General features: G+C 38.8%; 1 protein-coding gene across 6 annotated transcripts in view; it reads left to right on the top strand.

Moving 5' to 3' along the window:
* MOCOS (molybdenum cofactor sulfurase) overlaps window positions 1–23,512 on the top strand; it is a 210,230-nt gene that overhangs the window by 78,157 nt on the left and 108,561 nt on the right. For all 6 annotated transcript variants that reach the window (XM_039711098.1, XM_039711099.1, XM_039711100.1 and 3 more), the window contains one exon: window positions 5,343–5,981. In XM_039711098.1, the coding sequence (XP_039567032.1) occupies window positions 5,343–5,981 (639 nt within the window). The remainder of the gene's footprint in view (window positions 1–5,342; window positions 5,982–23,512) is intronic.

Below are 23,512 nucleotides of genomic sequence, written 5' to 3'. Positions count from 1 at the left end.
AGTTTGCTCTGCCAGGGTGCCAGGTGTGACACTGAACACCTTCTTGATGTGCACTTTGAAATGAGTAATGAGGGTCAACACCTCTCAGTCAGGGTTTGTACTTCTCATAGGCTTTGTTCATCAAAGCATCTTGTCCTGCAGGAAGATGTTTTGTGGCCACTAAAGAGCCCCTGCTCTTCTAAAACTGTTGTGTGAGGGAAACCCCAGGCATTCTGCTGAGCTGCCAGCTTGACACAGCTGGAGAGGGGATTTGTTTGGTGAGGACTGACTATGACCCTTTGTAAGCAAACAGGTATTTCTGCAGTGTGTCTTCAGTGAACTGGACAGGGGAATAAGTGTAAGGGATTATAATGCTTCAATTCAGATGGCTGAGTGTGAATGCCTACAGAAAGTAATGCTTTCCAATAGAAGGGGGGGATTTTTCTATCACCTGCCCATGCTAAGTGGAACTTACAAGGTGCATTCCATTTAATTTTTTTTTTTGTCTCCAGGGAGCAAATAAACAACAGTCATGTCAATGGGTTAGATCCTAATCATTCTTCTGCAAGCATTAATGAGATGAAGCTGGGTTCAGAATGAGTGCTTTTCAAGTAAAACAGTCAGAAAAGAAGTTTATGTGTATGTAACTACTGAGGATAAACAAGGCAGTGTGAAACTATTTCACAGTTAGCATGTACTCTGAAAAATCTAAATTTGTACACTGTTAGTATGAGAAAGGAAACTGAAACAGAAAAGGGAACTGACTGAGGAAACTCTGAGATAGAACTGTAAAAGATTATTTATCCCACTGCTCCTTCTCATGCTGGGAAATCCTTCAATTTGGTGGTTCTCCACTGGATTAGCTTCCCAGGTTGCAGATTATAAGGGTATAGATTTCTGATGTAAACACTCTTGTAAGAACAGATAAACAAAGAAACAAACCAAACAAAAAAACCCAAACCTAAACCTTTACAAAGGCTTTTTTCCATTAAGTTATGTTTTGCTGAAGGGAGACAGACTAGGTAAATTTTTTCTTGCTTGAATATATTTGATTCTTTAAAACATTTAAAAAATTTAGCTTGCTTTTATTTGAATTTAGAATTGACAATAAGAATATAACTTGGTGCTGTGGCATACTGGATTTAGACCGTGTCTTTATGAAATAAGATACAAAATATTTCCTACCTGGAAAGCCTGTCTTTTTAATTTGTAAACTGGAACATTCCTATGTAAACTGGAATATTTTCTGTGGTACCCTTCTGTGCTGGCTTGAATGAGGACAGCCACATTTTCTTTTCTTTCTTTTTCTGTATATGTAGAGAGGAAAATACATACCAAACTGCTGCTGCATGTGAAGTTAAGCCTGAAGGCAGGGATGGGCCCTGCCCTGAAACAGGCGCAGCAGTTTGCAAGACCTTAGGAGCTCCCACTAAAGTTGGTGGCAGTTTTTCCATTGATTGCTTTGCTAGCTACAGCTGATTCTTGATTAATAAATGGGGAATATTAAAACACTCTTCCCCAGAAATGTAGAATCAGACACTGTCTACTTTGACTTGCACTTCTGTGCAGAAAGGATTAAAATGCCAGTTACAGAATTTAAATTTAAAAAGAAAAGTTATATTTAAGCAAAATTAAACAAAATTAAAATATTTTCTGACCCTGATGTAATTTTTAAATTTCATTCTTACAAAACCTATTGTTTAAAAAATAGCATGTTACTTCTTTTCAGAGTTTCCATGAAACAGAAAACAATGTGATGCTATTTCTAAGGCCCAAGGTAAGCATCTCTCAATACAAGTCCAAACTGGATTTGTGAATCTGAGTAGCATGACACTGAAAAAATTGCTAAATGTAAAAAAAAAAAAAATTAGATGTAAATGTGCAGCTGAAAAATTTTTTATGAAGTGATACCTAAACTTGAATAGTTAACCATGCTTCTGTCTTCAAGGCTGAATCTCCTGTTAAAATTGCCATATGTAAATTTTTATGTGGGTTTTTAAATATGGATCACCTATAGACTAGAGAATCATTGTACTCATATTTATGGAAAGTCATGCAATCTAAATAAAATTGTGAATATAAATATAAAGCATATAAACCACAAACTCTGTGACCATATTTGATATTGCCAACTAGAGGTAGAAATGCTTGCATCAATTGGAGCTAAAGTATGGAGGGAAGAAAACCTAGCAATATAAGTTGCTTTTCAGCTTTTTACAGTTGTTTTCAAAACGTAGATTTGAATAGAGAAACACTGATGTAAAACATATTTTGAAAATATTTTAAGCCTAGCAACATGGAAGAAAAGCCATGTCAGCTGAATTTTGGGAGGCTGTAATGGAAATGGTGTAATATGGGAATAAGTTAGTTTGCTACTGATCTGCTGAGAGCTACAAAGAGCTGAGGGCAAAGAGGAATGTGGGGCTTCTTGCATGAGGGAAGGGCAGCCAGGCAGCAGCTTTGGAGAGCATCTCTCTTTTCTAACTTTGGGTGTCACTGTGTCCCTAAGGTAGCTGAACAAATAGGATCCTTTACCTTCTGCAGAGCTGCCAGTGGCACTGTGGAGTGATAGTTCTAATTAAACTATTAGTTTTGGCTTTTGGATTAGATAATATGACTATTCCATCTGAATATATGCCTTGATTATAGAAATATTTAAGTATAAAGCTCATTACTAATTTTGTGTGTATTAAGCATATAAAATGAGGCATCAGGCTTGGTTGGGTTGAAAATTTATTTTCTTTGCCAGTGTTTACTTTGAAGTGGAAAGGTATTTTGGCTCAACTGTTGTCGTAAAAATGCAGAAGTCTCCTGGCATCTTTTAAAAATTATTAAGCACCAGCTAACAGAATACAGACACACACAGGGAAGTGTGGTCAAGCTAAAGGCATTTTCAGTGCCTTCTCTCTGGACAGGTTGCATGATCTATGTCACAATCAGTGTTCCTGGGGATGTTGAGAGGACAAGTAGAAGAGGTGGCTGCTCATGGTGGGCCTTAAATATCCTGCAAAGATGGAGCTTGTAGCTTCCTCTTTCACCTTGCCAGCCTGGCAGCAAGGGACTGGTTGCTCAGCCTTTTTGCCATCTCACAAGTGATGGCACAGTGGTGTCCACAGGTTTCATGAAACAATTACCCTCTTAGTCGTTTCCTCCAAAGAGTCCTTTGAAAAGTGGGAATTTGTAATACTATAAAATGCTACTGCTCTTTGCAGCTGTCAGCTGTAGTAGATCAAGTTATCAGTTTTCCACTGCAAGTCTTTAGTCCTGCTGCCAACTGCGACCTTATATATGGCTATAAATCTTTCTGGAGTGTAATAAAGGTGTACTGCATTTCACTGTAATGGGGAATGTCTTGCACAAAGACAGACAGCATTAGGAATTTTGTGTGTAATAGCCAGTGCTTCCCAATATCCTTGTCAAAACAGAGGATGTAGGACTGTGGGCTGCAGAAGTCATTGAGACGTATTGCAGTTTTCTATCCCTGAGTACTTGGATTTCATCATGGCACTGCTGTTCTAGTTCAAGAGTTTGTGGTATTCATTTTATAAACCTTATTCTGAGGTTCTTGCAGCTTTTCTGGTCTGCATGTCAGAAGTCATTCTGGAGAAGAAAATTCCCTGAACTCATTGCTATTGCTTTATTTATTTATTTTGCTTTTCAAGGTTCAATCAAAATGTAAGTCTGACCTGAAAATTTCCTTCTCTTTTGCAAGTACTGGAGTAATAGCAATTTTATAAGGCATTTGAAGACTCAAAATTCAATAGGTAGCTAATTTGACTCACAAAAGAATCTATTTTCTATCTAAGTAAATTAGAAATATAAGTTGGTTGTTTCTCTAGCTCTAGGAACTGATATAACTTTTAAAAAAAGCATCTAATTTATTTGGAGACTTCTAAAAATTAACCCTAAAGCTTGATTTTTTTCATGTGAAAGTCAATTTTTTGTACTGAACTGAATAGATAATACATTAGTGTTGTGTCAGGGATTTTATTTCAAAACTGTTCTGCTATTTCTGAATTTGAATTAATTAAAACTAAATATAGTTAAAATACCAATGAGCTTTGTATCACTCATTTATGAATTAAACATAGAGCTGTCACTATTTGTGAGCCTAAACAATCCAAAATAGTATTTATTGTTTTGTAGAATGCTGAAAATGTTTTATAAAAGTACTCATTGGCTCTGATATTCATGGTTGGATGACGGCATCCCATTATTAAATCCCATTCTACCATTGTTGCATTCCAGCTATAGTCATTTATAGTCTTTTGGTCAGATTAAGTACTGTGGTAAGCAAGTGCAGTTCCAATGGAGAACTCCAGGTGCTATTCTTATGCAAAATTTCACTTTTTACCCAGTGTGTCTCACCTTGCTTTGAACCTGTGTGGCACAAAGAGGCTAAGTGGGGAGGAGATCAGAGACATTATCGAGAGTAAAGGAGGAGCAGACTTGATAATAGCCTTAAGCTTGCTTTTTGTCATTGCTTTTGTTAGCTGACTCTTATGAAAAGATGTTACATATTAAGAATTTGCTCCTATCACCAAGTCTTTTGCTCAAAATGTATTCTGTGTGTACACATACATGTGAATATGTAACTTGTCCTATAGCTCACAGAGGTAAAAATAGACCAAGTTCGATACTTTGTTGTTGTTATTGTTGATTTTTCTTGGAATTGCACAACCTTTTTGCAATTTTGTTTATATCAGTGTGATGATCCCAAAATCTATCCTATATGACTGTAAAGCATACAAAACTAGATTTCTTCTGGTTTGGGCTACCTTTGTGGAGTACAGAGATTACAGCCTTATGTGCATAAGGCCCATGGAAATGTGTGGTTACTTCTTGCTGCCTTCTGTTTCTATTGTTAATAACATAAGCAAAGAGCAAAGCTGTTTGCTAAGGTTTCCCTGTTGAATACTGTGACCCTTAATTTGGATGCCCACTATTTAAGTAGATTATTTTAACCGAAGCATATTCTGTTTGCTCTAAATATTTTGTAAACTGAAAACCCTCATAGTTTGCAAATAAAACTGGTGTCTCTGAAGAACAGTGTAATTTTAATTATATGCAGGCTTGATTCTGATCCCACTGAGGGACCAGACTGGCCACTCTATTTGGAGCCAGGCAAATTGGCTTCTTAAAAACACAGGCACCTTCACTTCACTACTGAAAAGAGTCTCTTGTGGGCAGAATGATTCAGTTACCTTTGTTGAAGTTTATTGTACTGTTTGGCAAAACTTGTCTACTTCTGTTCATATCTGATGTCAGAGTAGAACTTATGGTGAGGAAAGCCAAAATATATCACACAGCAATAAAAGACAAAAATAAGAAAATAAGTGGATATTTTTCTTTTCATTTTTCAGAATATTGCAACACTTTCACACTACTGCTGAGGATTACACCATCATTTTCACATCTGGATGCACAGCTGCACTTAAACTGATAGCAGAATCATTCCCTTGGATACCTGAAGGCACAAAGCAGCCCAGCAGTCGATTTTGTTACCTAACTGACAGCCACACATCTGTGGTTGGTATGAGAGGCATAACTGCTTCAATGAATGTCTTGTCTGTTCCAATAAAACCAAAGGAAATTTTGTTGGCAAAAAGCAGGTTACCAGCTGAAGAACAAAACTGCACAACACCTCATCTATTCTCTTACCCAGCTCAGAGCAATTTTTCTGGTACCAAATATCCCCTTTCATGGATACAGGACATAAAATCTGGAAGACTCTGCCCCATCAAACTACCAGGGAAATGGTTTGTTCTACTAGATGCAGCCTCATACGTGAGCAGTTCTCCATTAGACCTGGGAGTTCACCAAGCTGACTTTATCCCCATCTCATTCTATAAAATCTTTGGATTCCCAACTGGTTTAGGAGCATTATTGGTAAACAACAGGATTGCTCCCCTCTTGAGAAAAACCTATTTCGGAGGTGGAACTGCAGCTGCCTACCTCGCAGGAGAGGATTTTTATTTCCCCAGGAAATCCATAGCAGAAAGGTAAGATTTTGTTTAACAAAACAGGATTTTTTGCTGATTCTATTTGCATTAGATAAATGACTCAGGCTTGGCGTATGCACTGGGCTGTGATGCATGTTGTTTTTATGGAGTTGGATAGGTATCTCACATCTGACTCAGTTTGTCTTATTATTTTTTCCTAGCTAAAGAACGTCATCTGAAATATCTACCTTCCTTTCCTGATCTAGTTTGCCAAAACTGCTAAAAATATAAAGCTTCATTCAGTGACATAAAGGTCAATCCATGCATTTTTTAATTTGTATTTAAGGTACCTCAGTGGGAACTTGATTTGTTTTTGAAACTCCTCACCCAAAGCAGCCAGAGCGAGGTTGATCACACAGTGTAACTACCCTCAGTGAAATTGCAAAGTTAGTTCTATATATTTCACTGGAAATGTGCAATGCTTTACCCTTAAGACAAGCTTTATCAGAATAACAAGTTCAGTAAAATACATTACCTATAACAAATACTTGCAGTGCTCTTATTCCTTGGCTGAGGTTCTGAAGTAGCTCTGAAGCTCTCCTATAGAAAATAAAGGACACCTAAAGGAGGTCACACATAGGAAAATGCAGGGCAATCAGGTAAGCTTCACCAGTTCCTGAACACACTGAAGTGCCGCTCTTAGTGATGCTTGGTGTCTCTGCTCCACTCCTTCACATCAGCAACAACTTGCAGTTAAGGGTCTTTCTTCCTGTCTCACATCTGCACAAAGGAAATGCTAGAGATCAGCATTTCATCACAGGATCATAGAACAGTTTGTGTTGGAAGGGTCCTTAAAGATCATCTAGTTCCAAGCCCCCTGCTGTGGGCCATACACCTTCCACTAGACCAGATCACTCAGAGGCTCCTCCAGCCTGGCCTTGAATACTTGCAGGGATGAGGCATCGAGGAACTTCTCTGGGCAACCTTTTCCACTACCTCACTACTCTCACAGTAAAAAAAATTCTTCCTCATATCTAATCTAAACCTTCCCCCTTTCCATTTTAATTTCCTTTTGTACTGTCAGTATACACCCTTGTAAAAAGTCTCTCTCCAGTTCTCTTGTAGCCCTTCTTCAGGTACAGAAAGACTGCTGTAAGGTCTTCCCTGAACCTTCTCTTTTCCGTGCTGGACAAATCCAGTTCTCTCAGCCTGTCTGTAAGAGAGGTACTCCAGTCCTCTGAGCATTTTCATGACCCTCTTCTGGACTCACTCAAACAAATCCATTAACTTCCTATGTTGAGTGCCTCAGAGCTGGGTGCAGCACTCCAGGTGGGGTCTCATTAGAGCAGAGCAGAGGGGCAGTATCCCCTCCTCAATCACTCAAACAAATCCATTAACTTCCTATGTTGAGTGCCTCAGAGCTGGATGCAGCACTCCAGGTGGGGTCTCATTGGAGCAGAGCAGAGGGGCAGTGTCCCCTCCTCAGCCTGCTGGCCATGCTGCTTTGGATGAATCCCAGGACACAGCTGGTTCTGGGCTGCCAGCACACTCATTGCTGGGTCATGTTGAGCTTCTCATCAATCAATACATCCAAGTCCTTCTCCCCAGGGCTGATGCCAGTTCATTCTCCACCCGGCCTGTATTTGTGTTTGGGATTGTCCAGACCCATATGCAGGACCTTTTATATGGCATTGTTGAGATTTATGATATTCACACATGTCCATCTCTCAAGCCTGCCAAGGGGCCTCTGGCATCCCTTCCCTCCATTGTGTCACCTGCACCACACAGCTTGGTGACATTGGCAAACTTGCTGAGGCTGTACTCAATTCCACGTTGCTGACAAAGCTCAAAGCCGGGGAAGAGTGCCAGTCCCTATATCAACCCCTGAGGAACACCTCCTCTCACTGATTTCCACTTGGACATCGAACTATTGGTGGCAGCTCTTTGCATGTCATCATCAGCCAACCCATCCACTCATGCACTGAGTGGTCCATCTGCCAAACCCATGCCTGCTCACTTTAGGAGCAAGGGTGTCATGCAAGACAGTGTCAAGTGCTTTCCAAAAGTCCAGGTAGATGATGTCACTTGCTGCTCCTTTATCCACCAATTCTGTAGCACAATAGGCCACCAAATATGTCGGACATGGTTTGCCTTTGGTGAAACCATGTTGGCTGGCAGAAATCACTTTCTTATTTAACATAATTTTCAGTATGATTGCTCCATGTTCTGGCTGGGCACCAAGGTGAGACTAACCAACATGTAGCTCACCAAGTATTCCTTTCCTCCCTTTTTAAAAGTGGGGGTTCCAGTCACTGGGAACTTCACCTGACGACCATGGCTTCTCAAATACAATGGAAAGTGGCTTAGCCACTTCATCCACCAGTTCCTTCAGGACCCACAGCTGCATCTCATCGGATGCCATGGACTTGGTCACCTTCAGGTTCCTTGGATGGTCTCAAACCTGTTCTTTTCCCACAGTTTTCCTCATTCCTTCAGTTCTTGCCTTTTCATTCTGTGACTTGGGCAGTGTGGCTGGAGCACTTGCAAGTCAAGACAGAATCAAACAAGTCATTGAATAAAAGCCTTCTCCATATCTTGCGTAACCAGGTGTCCTGATCCCTTCTGGAGAGAGCCCATGTTTTCCCTAGTCTTCCTTTTACTACTAATGTACAGCTTTCCTTGTTTCCTTTGATGTCCCTCTCTAAATTTAATTCTTTCAGGGCTGATCCTTTTGTAACCTGATGCCTAGTGGCTCAGACAACCCCTCTGCATTCCTTCCAGGTTACCTGGTTTTGCTTCCACCCCCTGCAGGATTCCTTTCTGTGTTTTGGTTTATTCAGAGGCTCCTTGTTATCCATGCAGGCCTCCTGGCACTTTTGCTGACTTCCTCTTTATTAGGATGCATCATTCCTAAGCTTGGAATAGATGACCCTTGAATCTTAACCAGTTCTCTTGCCTCACTCTTCCTTCCAGGGCTTTATACCACAGTATTCTAACAAATATGAAATACATATTGATAAATAGATATATATAAAATTATAACCCTTGGGAAAGGCTAGAGGTGAAAAGAGGAAATGTAAAAAAAGCCCTTCATTCGTTTCAATTGTTTATGGATGTGTATTCAGAAGCACAATGCCCTGCATCTCCCATGATGTGACAATCTGACCTTTCACTGTATGCAAAATGATGCTTCATGTGTTTGCACCTCTTCTGGTGAATGCTGCTGGGGAGTTCTGGTTTGGGTTCTGGACTGGTAAATGCAGAGGCTGGCTGCATTCACCTGGCTCTTGCCAGATGAGACCATGCATTACTTCTGAAATGGATCTTGGTACAGTGAATGTCCAGTTAATTTTTTAATATAGAAATAAAAAGAAGAGGGAAACATTGTCATTCAGACCTCTGTTTCTGATTTTTCAAACCAAAAAGGCTTTGAAGTACAACTCTTACTGAAACTCAGGATAATAGGGCATAGAAATCATGGGATCCCAGGGTGTTCCTGCATCATCTGCGAGCCAAGGATAAAACTCCCTTTAATTTCACCCAGACAGGCTCTAGTTTCCAAGCAACTTTTCTAGAGGTAATTGATACATGACTCCTGAGATTGCATAGCAGATTAAAATATCTGAAATGTGTTTTAGATCTCAGTTCTGCCTTTATACCTTCTTTAATTAGGAAGGGAAAGGTATGTTGAAATCTGGAGGGGTACTCTATTTCTGGCATCTTTTTCAAGAGTTTTCAGAAGTTGACTAATTATAAACCTTTCATGTATCTGAGGCTCCCACTGTTTCAAGGGCTTTTTTACTGAGTTCAGAAGAAGGGCCTGCTTTAACTGTCTTCTACTACAGAGTTAGAAACAAAGGAAATTGACTTCTAAGGCTGGGTACACAATGTGTAATCTTGGTATGAGGGATTAAAAGTAAGATAATCAAAACTGACAGCTGGATACTAGCTCCTATTAAACACCAAAGTGTCATGCAGACAGTCTAAGTCATTGTTCATAGGTCAATATTTATACTTGGCATCATCTGGTCCTTTGGTTGTTATTTGAAAAGCCAATATTTAAAAGTTCATGTTTAGGGCATTACTGATGCAATCCATAATTTCTTGTGAACCATGGAGACGTAAAGTTCTGGCTGGGGAAGGTTGATGTTTACAAACGTAGGTCAGGAATGAGGAGAACCTTTTTGAAGAGTAAAAACAACATGTTGCGTTGACATTCTCAATCAATGTGATTCAAGCTATATCACCTTTTTTTTTTTTCCTCTCAGCTGCTATGGGTTTTGCTTTGTTGTGTTTCCTCAATAATAGAATACAGGCAGAGCAGTAAGGAACAGACCTACTGCACTTCAAATGAAATGCCAGGTCACCATGGCCAGAGTTAATACGATTACCTTATCTGTGGGCCACATTTCCATTGCTTTGCTGAAACACTTGGGTCATTATTTGTCACATGAACAGCAGCTCTAGTCAGGTTTTATCCCTGCCTTATTGCAGTAAGGAACCTCTGTCCTTGTAGGCATCCAAACCCAACTGGCGAAAGCCCTGAGCAACCCGCTCCAGTTGGACATGCTTTATGTCAGAGGTTGGATTTGAGATTCCCTGACTTCCTTTCCAGACTGTGTGCTTCTCTGATTGATTTTGCGCACCTCTCCCAAGCTCCATCTGCATTGTCTCTTCAGACGTCTCTTTGTAATTCCAAAAGGTTTTATTTTAATTTTATTCTTTTTAAAAAATTCTTCTTTACATTGTGTGATTAGTATTCGACTTGAATACACTAAAACATGTCATTTCATGTGGTGATTCATAAGGCAACTTGAACTCTAGCAAATGTCATTGGAAAAGGGGATTTGAATATACGTGTCTGAGTGCCACTAGCAGAAGGTATTCCCCATTCACATATAATCCAACAGCGGTGTACTAAGAAAATAGCTTTTTTGAAGTCAAGGTGAAACTTAAGTGGAAACATGTAACAGGATACAGTTTATCCATCTTTCCTTCCCAGGACTGTCAAAATGGTTGCCATTTTTTCTTAATGCATACAGCTTTTGCTAGTGTTCCTTGTACTTATTTTGTTGTTCCTGCTATATAAATTAATGTACCGCAGTCCCTTTACATTTCTTTAATACCCTTAAATCACTTCCATGTTTTCCCATTTCATGTCAGTAGCCAATCTTCCCATCTCAACTTTTAAAATCATGTTTATTGTATTTTCATCCTTGTATCAAACAGCTTGACAAATTACTATTATCATTCACAAATCTAGCCTCATTTCCCATAGCTTTTTTTCTGCACAACATGAGATAATAAAATAATATTATTATGGATAGCAAGAATTCAGCGATAAAATATTCATCATCTGCCCTATTTTCTTTTTGTATCTGGAAGTGCTATTCAGAATCTGATCATCCTGGAATTTATGACTAAGGGAAAAGGAGCTATTGTGTTATCTGTAAATTGGGTATCTGCATCTTAGTCTAGCAGTGTGAAATATCTAGAGCATTAGGTATTGTATGTTGTTCATTTCCAAATGCATTTTCAATAGCTTTGGAAATCCAGATGACATGACTTTGTCCCTGACAAGTTTTAGTGACTCTTGCCTCTGCTGCTTGAATAATTTAAAAATTGCAAAGCAGCACCCACACTTTTGTAGTCTATTATGCATTGCACTTAGCCACAGCAGGTTTCTTGATTCTTGATGCTGTGGCTAGAGATCTCTGGGTCAACTCTGTGCATGCTTATGCAGTATATATTGACATGGTTTGGGTCTTCAATTGCATTCTGGGTTTGTGTGTGCTGAGGGGAGGGGAAAGAAGCAAAGAATGGAAAATAGAGGCAGAAAGCCAGGGATGAAAACTAGAGTCCCAAGAGCTGGAGCTGAGACAAAATCCTGAGTCTGGGTGGTGGGTATACAGCAGCTTGAGAATCCTTTGGCAAATAAAGCTGATCTGCCTGAAGCAATCTCTTTAGCGTGATTGTTTCTATCAGCCTAGAAAGAAAGAATATACTGACAGGTGCTGGCTTATTCCACTGAAGCTCTTCATAGTGCTGAGAAATCACCTAGGGCCTGTTCTGTGCTGAGAAGAGCACAGTCTTTATCTGCAAGCTCACCTTGTAGTCTGGCACATTCTCATTGGCTCCACACATGAGGACTCTGGCCATCTGCCCATAATTACTATAATGTGGTAAGTGGACTGAAGTATCACCCTGTCAAAAACACATTTTGTTTAAACATTTTGCTGTGCTGCTTCTGCATTTTTGTGATGTTTAGAGATCTCCAACCAGGGCCACTTATGGGAGAATTTCCTGAACAAGCACCCTTTCAAATAGCAGTGATGGATTTCAGATTAGGTACTTTGGAATTGACAGAATCTTCATCTAATTTCTAATGGGTGTTTGCACCATGAGAATGGCTTCTGCACCTGGCAGACCTGTTGCAGCTCCTGACAGGGACTTGCAAGCCTGAACAGGGATCAAGACAGTGAACAAATCTCTTCCATCCTCTCAGCTCCCAGTGCCACCCTGTCCTGCAGAGATGAGAGGTCAGAGGTCATTGAGAAGAGTTGCATAGCACTCTCACTCAAGCTGTTCCCTGTGTCTGAAAAGGAAAGTCCTTTCATTTAACTGATAGAACTTAATTGTCACAACTTTTATCACTGTTTTTCAAGACAAGAGCTGTGGAAAAATAAAAGGGTAACTGTTAAAAGGTTCAACTAACCAGTTACTCTTTCCCTTCTGTGCTGAAGTGTTAAGTATCTGCTGGCAAGCTTCATACAGTCTGTTTGTTACCTCTCAGGACATCCAAGGTGGCAGTTGACATTTGCTGTGTTTTTCTGCCAGCCATCACTGCAGCCAGCCAAATTCTTCAGTATTTTTTTACTCCAAGTCCCACCACTAAGAAGGCATTCATGTATCATTTTACAGTCTAATCCTTTGGATGAATTTTTTTTCTATACTGAAGTTGCTTCTTTTTCCATATCAGAATAAACTGAAAATTACACATCAGCAATCCAGATGCTGTCCTGAGGGGATCACCGTTGATCTTGATTCACCATGGGATTCACCTTAAATTGCTGAATCTGGGATACACTGAAAGCAGTGCACCTGATAAATTCTTGTAGAGCACAACCAGTCACTTGAAAACATTTGTTAACTTGGATTTGCGGGTAGTCATCCAAACAGAAGCAGTAATATCAGTAAAACTTTGAAGAGCCAATCCAGTTGGAAGAGGTGGCTTTTGTTAGTCAGCCAGCCCCACCTCAATTCATTTGCACACTCCTGGAGTGTCCAAATACCAGGGTGCAATCTACAGTATGGAAATAGATACAGTAGGAGGTGTTTTCCTCAGGAAACTTTCCTCAGGGAAAGTAGAGGATCTTGTATGCCTTTTAGAAATGTTCAGCATAATAAAATCAATAAAACCCAGAAATACAAGGAATTTTTTAACTATACCATAGATTACCTTACTTGTAAGTAGGCTGATCCAACTAACCATGTTTCATCTTTTGTTTTGCAAGTGCCATTGAAAGCCAGTAGAAATCATGGGCCCAGTGTAGCCACATGCCCACCACAGAGAGGCACATGTAAATCACTGGAAGCACCAATCTGTATTGTTGGGAAACTCCATCCCATTGTATGAATGGAACCAAATTACCGATTTATGAAATAAGCCTTATAAACTGCTAGAGAGCTACAGCACATTCATTTTTTAAAAAGAAAAATGTGGTGCTCATTGTGAAATGCATTTTTCTTAAAATATAAAGTGTTTTGAGATGATAGTAAGGAAAAAGGGAATTGTGGTCTATATCAGAATTTGATTTTTCCTTTGATCAAATACAGTAAAAATTTTGCTTAAAGCAGGATATATCTTTGAAGTCATTGTGGCTAACAAGGTGACATAACATAGTTTTACCCTATGGAGTTCTTGTGCTCCGATTTAGAATCAAGCCTTTTCTCTAATACTTTTCTAAAAGGCTTTGTGAATTTTTAGCACCAGATATTATGACTTTACAGAATTGGTTTTCTGCTCATAAATTTATGGCACATTTTTAGTTATGCTTTGTATATTTTACATTTGTGATTGATTAGCCTGTTTGATATATGACTATATATAATGATAACATGTTTGGCATAAAAAATCACTTTTTTTTCTTTGCTGTTTGTACTGTGTACTTAAAATGTTATGATACTGGATATAAAAGGGTGAGACTGGATTTTGACCCAGACAGTATTTAAAATATACAAGCTGTATTTAATTAATGTTAAGGGATTGATTTACTTCAAAGTGTAGGAATTAAAGCTTTTTCTCTCTCTTTTTACCTCAGGCAGTTCTTAGTAACAGAAATTGCTGTAAATACTCCACGGTATAGTATATAATTAGTATAATGCTCTTTATTTGACTCCTGAAGTCTCAGAGACAAAAGCATGAGCTAAGGCTGACATATGGAAGAGCTGTAACTGCTATCAGGGGGTCAATTTAGATATTTAACATTATTTTAACCTAGTTTTTATGTGCCCTGAATCCTCTGGCGTCTGTGTGTGCACTTAAATACTTTCCAAGGCAACACTGAAATTGTTCTGAGTTGGCTGCTGAAACTTTTTTGCCTTCTTTGGAGTGAGTTCAGTCTCATTTTACATAGTGCAGCCTGAGACGGGCAGAAAGCACCAGGTCTGGGCAGCAGCATGTGCCTGCCCACAGGTATGGTCCTGCACAGAGCATGCCCCTATACATCTTCAGAACCTCCCAAACAGGAAGGAATCCTTCTCACATCTTCCCTCCTACCCCAGGAAAGTCATTGCTTCTTTCTCTAACTTTTTGAGGAGAACAGAGAAGGAAGGATGGTTTTGATGTGTGTGCGTGTGTGTGTGTGTGTGCGTTTCCATATTCCTTCCTAAGGAGGACGGCCATCAGGGCAGGAAATGACTATGACAAGGTGTTTATATTTTCTATTTTGCAACTTTATAAAACATGAATTCATATGGGCAAGAGAAAGGTGTGAGCTAGTAGAAATAAGAACAAGCAGAATGGAGATGGCAAAAATGGAGGAAAAATTGAAGCAATGTGTCTGTAAGGGTGCCAGCCCCAAGCCCCAGATTTGGTGATGTGGTGTTGCTGCTGCAAGGGTGGCAGCTCTGCATGGGGAGGGGCAAATCTGCCCTGGGAGCTGACCCATGCACATGAGGGGGCTCCTTCAGGCAGGATGGGGAGGGCTTGGGATGTTAGGAGCAGATGGGGAAATAGAAGAAATGCAGTTCAATGTCTCTGTCTCCTCATGCATCTCTGACCCCTGAATGAGTGGTGTTGGCCTGTTGAAAGCTGTCATGAGCTTTGGATGAGGACCTTTCCCTTCAGCATATGCCAAAGCTTCTGGCATGTCTTCTGCATGGATGCTGCCAACTTGGGCTTCCAAGAAGCCATTGTAATCTGTGGTTTCCCAGATTTTCTGTTTTGGTGATTAAATGAGTCCAAACTGCAGGATCCTGCTGTGCATGGCTGCCGTGCCACCCAGTCCTTCTGCCAGGTGGGTGGACTTTGCACTGCAGTACAGGTCACACAGGTCCACATCTGGATTCAAGACTCAGACACATGCATGCTCGCTGCTGTGAAGGCGTAGTTTAATTTCCCATGTGTGGATGAGAGCTGAATGCCATGTGGCCCTCTCAGTGTCCAGGTAGAGCAAAGTAACCAAGACTGTGAGCCCCACACCAATCCTTTTGCTAGGTCTGATGGTGAGCTGGTGCCTTTGCAGGTGCAGCTCCGTGACAGACCAGGGGTGCCTCTCCAGAGACGCACACCCAGGAGCAAGGTTGTCTGGCTGCACAAACCCTGCATCTTGAACCCTTTTGGTTTCAACAGTTTTGTCATTTTTCTGCTGAAACCTTTCCTCTTGAAACAATTCTCTAGACTTAGGAGATAGTACTGTGTTGGGTTTTAAAATGGGTAATGCACAGCAGTGAAAATTGTGGGGAGGGGAATCTATTCTCCAATTCAAAAAAGGACTGAAGCATATTTATTTCAGTCAGTCTCTGGTTCAAAAACTTCTTGAGCTTTAGCAGAGGCATCAGCTTATACTTTAAGTCAAATAAGTTTATGCTAATTGCATTGGTGTATTTCTGTATCGATCCTTTTGGAAGCGAAACTTTTAAGAAATACTTATATTCTCCCTTCTCACAGCAGTTCCTGTCCCCATACTACTTGTATGGATTTAGTTTATTCTTTTTTCTGGACAGTGGGCAGAGGAAGGCATGGTAAAATGCCTGGCAATTAAAATCACTGACTAAATGCCATCCAAACTTGTTTTTTCCAAAATGGGATGGTATAAAGTAGTTTCCTTTAACATTTTGTCCTTAATGGAAATAATCATTGCACAATGAAGAAGTATACTTCTCTAATAGAAAATGCTGCTAAGGATATGTCAGGAAATGCCCGACCATGAATGATGAAACATCTCCTCTACTTTAATGTACTAATACATTTTGATGTTATGAATTGATCATTCTTGCTTATTTTTATTTGCCCATTTCTTGCTTTCCCAGCAGGAAAGGACTAAAAATCAGTGGGTTTCAGCATGATATGCATAGATCCCTTGAGATCCATGAACTCACTGTAAAGGTTCCAGCAAAAGAAGACTGAGATACCTCCATGTGGCATATCACGTGGCAATTGCAGATTTGACCTTTTGAAAGAGATCTTCACCTTCAGTGATTTTTTTTCTAGTTTGGTGATTTCGTGCCACTCAGAATCATGCCTCTGAAATATTTTTGGAATAGTATTCATAATCAGACTTATTCTTGTCAGTATCAGCAGAGATGTCTTCTCATTTAAGAAAAGGATAGGTTTTTCTAGTCTAAATGAGATCAGAATCTAAGAGAGCAAGCTGAAATGCCATAAAGGTTTGTCCATTTATAGCAGAAAACCTACAGAACTATCTTAAATTTAGTGACTCAGAGAATGTGGCTTCTTATTTGATACCCATATTATTTTATATTTTATTTATGGCTAAGCTGCAGGAAGCTACTTTTTAAAAAATCTTAGTGTTCACTACCATTCACTACCTTTCTAGTAGTAAAAAAGAGATATGTAGGAACACAGTGATTTACTTGTTTAGATGACACCACTCAACCTAGTATTTGAAGATTAAAAGTACAAGCATGCGTTTGGTCTAGGCTCTTTATTTTCATCTTCTTACTAGTCAAATATATGCAAGAGTGCATCTGGCAGTTGTGCTCTTGGGAACCCGTGAAAGAAACATCTACAGGCTTCTCAAACAGATTTAATTGAGAAGAAAAAGGAAAATATTGATGCTCTTGAGAAAAAGGGGTTTTACAGTCTTCCTTAACTTTCATATATAAGCAACGGTTTCCAAAAATGGAAATACGCAGATTTGATTAAACACTTGGCTGTCACACTTGTGTCTGTTCATGTTCAATTAAAAAATTCAGAGGGATTCTCTAGCATTATAATAATCTACTTTTTTAATATCTATGCATTTATATTATCAAGTATTATCTGCTATGGATTAATAACTGTGTCAAGTGATTGTAACAGTTTTATTTTTAGTGAGTTTAATGATAAAAAGTTTTAGAGTTACAGAAGGGAAAATATTTATGCTGAAAGGATTGTATCTTCTATTTCATACTGTATGGCAGACATTTTACCATTATGTTTTCAGTTGTACTCTGAAGTGGCCCTTTTTTTTTTAATTGTTGCTGATGCCAACAGTCTTCAACGATATAGATTGGATAGATTTTCTCCATAACATTCACTTCTAAAAAGTGGGCAGACATTTTACCATTATGTTTTCAGTTGTACTCTGAAGTGGCCCTTTCTTTTTTTTTTTTAATTGTTGCTGATGCCAACAGTCTTCAACGATATAGATTGGATAGATTTTCTCCATAACATTCACTTCTAAAAAGTGGTTAGTATGAATCTAACTCTTCTTATCAATCATTTTGGCTTTATATTAAAGTGTCTTGATTGATCTTAAGTTAGCTACACTAATATATGACCAGTTTAAGTGGGAAAATGGTGTGATGATTTTGTCAATTACAGATCTGGGGAAGCCTGTCCTCTTAAACAAATCAATAAATTGATGCCAAGTAACAGGAACCTAGTTAACCCTTCCTAGAAAAGAAAGTATATTTTTTGAATTTTCTGCTGTCAGTATATGAGTGAAGGCAATTGCTTTTAAGTTTTCATTAGTATTAAAAAAGGGTGTTGTTCATGTCATACCATATTTAGGTTGTATATACATTTTTCTGTGTTTTATCATGATGGGTTAGCTTAGAAGGGCAGTTTCAAAATAAATAGCCAGTGTCATTGTTAGCCCTAGATTTTTTGATTTTGTCTTAAGAAAGATAAATGATAAACCATGCATGAGCTTTTATCCAATTAAGTAAAGCATGTGTGTGTATACATATAAGAAATCACAGAATGTAATGAGTTGGAAGTGACCCACAAGAATCATTAAGTCCATGTACTGGCCCTGTGACATGTGTTCTTGAGAGCATTGTTCAAATGCTTCTTGAACTCAGGCAGCCTTGGTGCTGTGACCACTTCCCTGGGGACCCTGTCCAGCCACCCTCTGGGTGAAGTACTTTTTACTAATATCCAACCTAAACCTCCCAAGACACAACTTCAGGCTATTCCCTCAGGTTCTATCTCTGGTTACTACAGAGAAGAGATCAGTGTCTGCCCCTCCTCTTCCCCTCAAGAGGAATTTGTAATCTTGATGAGGTCTCTCCTCAGTCTCCTCCAGGCTGAACAGACCAAGTGACCTCAGCTACTTCTCATTCGGCTTCCTCTCAAGGCCCTTCACCATCTTTGTTGCCATCCTTTAGACGGTCTCAAAAAGCTTAATATCTTTTATTATTTTTTGCCCAAAATTGCACACAGAATTCAGTGTGAGGCTGCAGAGCAGAGCAGGACAATCCCCTCCCTTGCCCCCTGGTGATGCAGTGCCTGATGCTCCCAGGACATGCTTGGTCCTTCTGGCTGCCAGGGCACTGCTGACTCATGTTCAATTTACCATTGACCAGGACCCCCAGGTCCCTTTCCATGGCACTGCTTCCCAGCACCTCCTTCCCCAGTCTGTCTGTACATCCAGGGTTGTCCCATGTCCAGTGTAGAATCTAGCACTTTCCTGGATTTTTTAACTTCATTCAGTTGGTGATTGCCCAGCCCTCTGATTTGCTGAGATTTCTCTGCAGGGCCTCCCTGCCTTCATGGGAGTCAACAGCTCCTTCCAATTTTGTGTCATCTGTCAACTTGCTTAGTATCCCTTCCAGTCTTTCATCCAAGTCATTTATAAAGATATTGAAGAACATAGGGCATAAAACAGAGCCCTGCACAACCCATCCTTCACTGCCAAACACCAATATATAGACACCAAGTTATCTCTAATAATTTTAATGATAAACATTTGTAACATTTTTCTAGTGTAATTCCAATCACCTCTCTGTGTGGCAAAAATCTTTCAAAATAAGGTTTTACACATCAGATACTTTAGTATGTCTCTTTGCTAGGACAATACATGTACCCCCAGAAAGGTTATGCTCTGTTGTGCTAAAAGCTCAGGAAGAGCCTTTGCAGGCATTCAAAAACATGACACAGTAAATGTGAATAGCATAAGCTGTCCGGGAGGAGTGACAGAACTGCTGTGTGGAGCCTGCTGACCCAATTCAACAGGAGACCTTTGATTACATTCCTTATGCCTAATTTAGTTAATTCAAATCAAGTAAATAGATTTTTAAAAGTATATGGATCTCACCTAGATCCATATACTATCTAGACATTTCTAGATTATTTTCCTAGGCAGATTGCTGCAGAACTGGTGATGAACAGAAAGATACATCACTAACTGTTCATAGGAATTAACTCTTGGCATTTAATATGGTGTTTAAATTAGAACAAAAATAAGTAGGACCATGCACCTGATTTTTCTGAAGAGCTTGTCATTTTATTTATATGAGTATATGTATATCTAAGGGCATACATAACCCAAAACTGTAGTAGACTCACCAGTAGACAAATAACCATGGAAACTCCAAACTTTGACTGCATGTAAGTGTACATTCTACATGTAACAAATTCATGCTCATTCTACATGTCTACATGTAAAAAACTCATTCCTGTTCTCTGATACCAACTGGTGGGATTACAAGGAGTTTTGCACACAGAAATGCAAAGTGCAGTTTTAAATTTTAGTGGGGACTAGATGCTATGATGTTGCTAACTAAAACTTGGTAAGGGACATGGCATGCAAAATATTTTAAACAATAAAATATAATGAAACCTGATTTAGCTTATTAACATGATTTCATTTTCAAGAAGTTTGAGTTCCTTTGTAATTTTCTTTTTTGTATTCTTTATCTCATGCTGCTTATGTAAGCAGAGCATAGGTAAACATTAGGAATGAAACTGCTGTAAAAGTTTACCTTCAGCCAAAATTTTACCTTTAGTCATGTGTGAAGGCATATGAATGTGTTCAGTTTTACAAAAAAATTTTTATAAAAAATGTTAATCAAATTATACTATTCTTCTCTTGGTAAAGGAGAATAGTCTTTGAAATTGTTAGTGTGCCAGTTTGTAGCAGATATCCTAAATATTTTCTATAAATCCTTCTATTATGGAATAAAGTATATGAAGAATAATGTCCACAGCATAAACCCACCTGCAGGCTTCATTCATTTGAAGTATGCATAGGACTATAGATATATTAATTTTGCATTCCCTAAAAATTTTTCTAATACCTTCACGTTATCAACATTGTCACCAAATCCTAAAAGTGATACTATGCACACCTTAGTGAATGTGCACCTTTTAAGATAAACTATATTAAATTTTCAGAAATTGAGATTATTTGACAAATCAAACTTAGAGTATAACTAAGGTTGAAGTATAGCAAATATAGGGTCTATTTCAGTTTTCTGTGCAAGAAAATGTAAATTTACACATACTTCTTTCATGCAGGGTGGATGGAATAAGTTCTCATTTAATCTCCCTTCTAGTCTGATGAACACAAATACTTGGCAATCAGAACTGTGAGTCAAAGATAAAGAGTTCTTATCCTAGCCTGGTTTATTTAAATTATGGTCTAAAGATGGGAATGTGAATCTTGAAGCCTTTTTGTAGTTAATGAAGCAGGAATAATAACCAAGGAGATCTACCTTCAGCTGTTTAAGTGGCTTCAGGAATGTTAGAAATTTATATGATCATAAGAATTCTCAGCAGAGCATCTTATTTAAGTAAACTTTTGTTATTCCTGCTTCTTTCTTAAACTAACAATTAATAATCCATAATTTAGCATTTATGAATTATTTTTTCCTCAGGTACAAAGAATTTATAAAGGCAAGCCCAATCATCGTTAAATATCATATGAGGTTCATTCAGAGGTGTTTTTTATTCTATAATGGCCTAACAAAAGATGTGAAAGTACTTGACAAGCCTGTGAACCTTGCTTTTCTGTGGATGTCCTGAACAGGGTGGAGGAAGAATATTCACTATATTTATGTCTGCAAATTGCACTAACAACTCATTTTCTAGGTCCAAATGACATGTATGGAAAGGAAAGATATATACACACAAACTAGCTTTTTCATGGAACTACTTGCTAAAGAAAATCTAAGCCATAGGGATGGATGCAGCATATTGCACGACAAGTATTTCTTCCTGCATCTTACATTCAGAACTCATTCTTCTTCCAAGACTACCAGAGAGCCAAGACTGTAGCTAACACTCAGAGTAACAGAGAAGTGGGACCCTCTGTCTCATGAAAGGTTAATTTCTCAATTCCACATGGTTCTGTGCATAAGCCTTGTCTTACATCCTTTGCCTTTGAATTCCATCTGGCCAAACTGTGTCTGAGGCAGTGACCTGGCAAACAAGACTGATCAGTGTGCACCATCAGAGAATAAGCAATAGCTACAGTAGTCTCTTCCTAACTATTTTTAATCCTGATGGATGATTTGCCCTGCTCTGCTGTTAGCATATCTGTAGGCTTAACTGTATAGAATGTAAAAACAGAAGCCAAGTCTCCTTCTCACCTTTTCTCTGGTCTGTGCTGAGGTGCCTGCTGATTATAGCTAAAGAACAAAGATTTGAAAATGTCAGAAGAACTTGGTGTTAAAGAAAAAACCAGCATACCAACTCTGTAAATGGTAGGGCTCTTTTTGATCCAGAAAGTCTGAGTGATGTTGCCCTGATAATCAATAATGTGAATCTTAACTACATCTGTAATAATAGCTGATTAATTACTTCATTTCAAACTGCTAACTTTCCAGGCATACACTGCTATTTTTTAAGCATTAGTACAAGACTATTTAAACATTAATACAGGATTGTTCTTGTGTCTGTTCACTTTCTATTCTAAAGCTAAACACATGAAAAGTTCTCTAATACAAAGTTTTCATTTAGGGAAGAGGAAAAATCCAAACATTGAGCACATCTCTTTCCTTTTCACAAGCGGAGAAGCAGGTTATAAGCCTGCTTCTGTGGTCCAGATAGTACCTAATTAGAAGTCAGCTGTAATTAGAAGTCAGCTAAATTCTTGCCCCTGAGACTCCAAGGAAATGGGAGTTGTTGTAGTCACAGTGCCTAAAATACATGTGAGGCAAGGCTCGTGAGTTGAAGTAACCTTATTTATGGGACCAGCCACTACAGCTGGGAAATCTGTTTACCTCTTTTTATAAAACGTGCATTACAAGCTTTAGACACCATTAAATCAGGCAGTGTTTCCTGGTGCTCTACTGAAAATACACAGACATCCAGATGCTTATCCTCTGCTTCTTGTCCATTTCTCCTGAATTCAAAACCAGAATTCCAACAATGTTTAATTTCTAGAGAACAGCCTTATTGGAGGGGATGAAATCTGGTTCTTAAATTTGAAAGAAAGAACAGTATAACTTCATTTTTACTGGAACATATAGTTATCAATTGCAACAGAGACCTTATGGCTTTATATACCACAGTGATTTGACAACACATGGTGATAAAATCACTATGTGCATTACTGATCTGCAGGAAAAAGTAAAGCAATGACAGTACCATTTTTCAGATTTCCATAGGAGAAAATATCTTTGGCATCTGTTTCAGTTTGCAGGGAAAAAATCCTTTTAAGCACTCTTTGCATGACTTAAGCTAAATTGCACAGTAAAAGAAAGATAATCTCCTTTATAAGATACTGCTGAATAAGGCTTAATCCTAAAAGGAAGAAAAAATAGTTAGCAGTAGTATTTAGATCTATGATTTTTGGTTTTTTAATTTCCATGTATGTAAATTTTTAGACACTATCTTGCATCAAAGATGAACTTGGCTCTGCAACCTCAGGCAACTAAAAATCAGTGCGGCATGGTGTCTATAATGTTTTCTTTATTTGTTTAATGATGTATATGTCTACAGCCCAATTAGATTTGGAAGCAGAGGTCCCTCCTGGGTCTTCTTGCAGTCTTGCAGTCTCTCAGCAGAGCTGAGAAGACAGTGTTACCTTGTACTATTTCCAACATCCTGTCTTAATATTTTTATTTCAATTACTTCCCTGATTGCAGAAAAAATATAGTCAATGGAGTGATAAAACCCTTTTGATCCTGGCAATTTG

Source organism: Passer montanus, unplaced genomic scaffold (assembly GCF_014805655.1).
Source record: "Passer montanus isolate IOZ18808 unplaced genomic scaffold, ASM1480565v1 scaffold24, whole genome shotgun sequence".
NCBI classification, from domain to species: domain Eukaryota; kingdom Metazoa; phylum Chordata; class Aves; order Passeriformes; family Passeridae; genus Passer; species Passer montanus.
The sequence above is the reverse complement of the archived record's forward strand: the minus strand, read 5'-3'. Positions and strand labels throughout refer to the sequence as shown.